The sequence below is a fragment of the Anneissia japonica genome, unplaced genomic scaffold, assembly GCF_011630105.1.
Source record: "Anneissia japonica isolate Jap-2015-1 unplaced genomic scaffold, ASM1163010v1 scaffold288069_len450862_cov184, whole genome shotgun sequence".
In the NCBI taxonomy this organism is placed as follows: Eukaryota; Metazoa; Echinodermata; class Crinoidea; order Comatulida; family Comatulidae; genus Anneissia; species Anneissia japonica.
The window spans coordinates 99,422-101,561 of NW_022746790.1; the positions used below are offsets into that span (position 1 = coordinate 99,422).

At 40.5% G+C, this 2,140-nt stretch overlaps 1 protein-coding gene across 1 annotated transcript in view; it reads left to right on the forward strand.

The window, feature by feature from the left end:
- The window catches only part of LOC117120303 (ileal sodium/bile acid cotransporter-like), a 6,353-nt gene extending 4,477 nt beyond the window's left edge, over positions 1-1,876 (forward strand). Inside the window, exon 2 of the mRNA XM_033265321.1 lies at positions 84-1,876. Coding sequence (XP_033121212.1) covers positions 85-1,449 — 1,365 coding nt within the window. The 5' untranslated portion in view covers position 84 and the 3' untranslated portion in view covers positions 1,450-1,876. The remainder of the gene's footprint in view (positions 1-83) is intronic.
- Positions 1,877-2,140: the final 264 nt, after the last annotated feature.

The following is a 2,140-nucleotide window of genomic DNA, read 5'->3' on the forward strand; positions in this document are numbered from 1 at the left end:
TGAACGTATGAGTATGAGTGTGTAGGTGATGAGTTCGTCAATGTTTGATATAATAACTATTTTTTTGTTTTCTAAATCCACAGAATGTATCAAGTATATATCCTACTAGTGACATTTGGTCATATGACTTTCACATCTATTTTTGTGGATGCACTTACTCTCCATACAACATACGAGGGAATAGAGGATGGGTATGTTAAAGTCTTCGATGGGGATACCAATACCATTAATGTTCAGATCAGCCAAATGCATTCGTGGAGTAATTTAACAATAGAGCTAAAGAGCTCTAACGAAGATGTCTTCCAGGTTGAACCTGAGCTACAGCATTTGGATATAGAGGAATTGGAGACAGTATCTTTAAATGCTACAATCATCGGTGTGTTTATCGGGGTGGAAATCTTGCATATCAGGATCATCAACGACTCGAGTGCAACAGAATCTACAGAGGTTATAAAGGTCTTTCGAGTTCCATCATTGCTTAACTTTGTCTTCACATATTTCCTCTTGATATGGTTAATAGTGTCTTACGTCACTATGGGTACTAAGCTTGATTTAAAACTGATCTGGGAGAATGTTCGCCGCCCTGTTGGAGTCACCATCGGCATGTTCTGTCAATTTATTGTCATGCCACTCTTGGCATTTTGCCTAGCTGTGACCTTATCTGATAGTCGACAATCGGCCATAGGGTTGATAGTCGAGGGCTCCAGCCCCGGTGGATGGTATAGTAACATTTTTACTTTACTTCTGGACTGTGACTTTGTTCTAAGTTTAACAATGACGTTCTGTTCCACGATTGCTGCATTAGGTTTTATGCCTTTGAATATGTTTATTTACGCAAACAAATTCATCGAAGATGACGAAGCTTTGAAAACGCCGTTTGTGCAAATGGTTCAACAGTTTGCTCTGATGCTTGTGCCAGTATTGGTCGGGATATTCATCCGATACAAACTCTCAAAGCTAAAAGACATATGTCTACTTCTTTTAAAGCCCTTCGCATGGATTCTTATTGTCGTAAGCTTAGCTCTCGGTGTACCATCCAACATATACATATTCCAAGGTTCGTGGCAGATTTGGGTTTTATGCGCCTTCTATCCATTCATCGGCGGGCTGCTAGGTTTTTTCTTTGCGACTATCACGCGAAGGAAATGTCCTCAAGCGGTCACTATTGCTCTGGAAACTGGAGTACAAAACAGTGTTCTGGCGACTATTGTTATCAGGCTAGCGTATCCTCAACCAGAAGCTGATATTATCTCCAGAATCCCTCTCTTGATATCGCTCACTACTCTCATCGAAGGGTGCAGTATGGTGCTGGTCTATATCACTTATCAGCGGCTTTGTAAAAAGAAATACACTGCAGTACAAGAGGTCGACCCTGCAAATGCAGGTAATGAATCCATTGATGGTCAGACAGACACCGAGATACGGCTTGATGAGAACAATGCGTCCTAAATACTACTCGTACATATCATAGACTAGGGCGGATCCAGAGATGGCCGAAAGTGGGTGAGGGGGCCAGAGACAACACTACCCTAGACGTCTAGAAATAATCTCTGAGGTGTTTTGGGCGATCAATTATTTCTTTTTCTTTCTGTCTTTTTTAACTTCGCATTAGGGAGGGGCGCCCCTCCCCTAAATTCTCCCCTGATAGAAGTTTAAATTCAGTTCAGACGTTGCACGCGCTGTATAGGTTTAAAGCCGCCAATATATAACAAGTGTGCATTACATCCGTACAATCGAAATTAGTACCGTAGTGTGCAGAAAACTACTTCGATACTGATCTTTCGGGACGATATCAGTTATTGAATTTCGCAGATTCTATGCTTTGACGAGTTCAAAATTTTCACTGACCACTAAATATTACATCTTAATAATTATATGGCCGTTCCCTACGTTCATCTGATCTCAATTTAATTTCTGTCCCTCGCACCAACACTAAGACCTTCGGACACAGATCATTTTCATTTGCTGCAGCCACACTCTGGAACGCACTACCCCTTCACATTAAAAAATCCACATCAATTGCTTTATTTAAAAAATCACTCAAAACGCACTTATTCCAACAATAACATGAAGCGCCACTGATAATTACTTCGGTTTTTTAAATGGCGCTATATAAGTTCTTACCTTATTATTATTATTA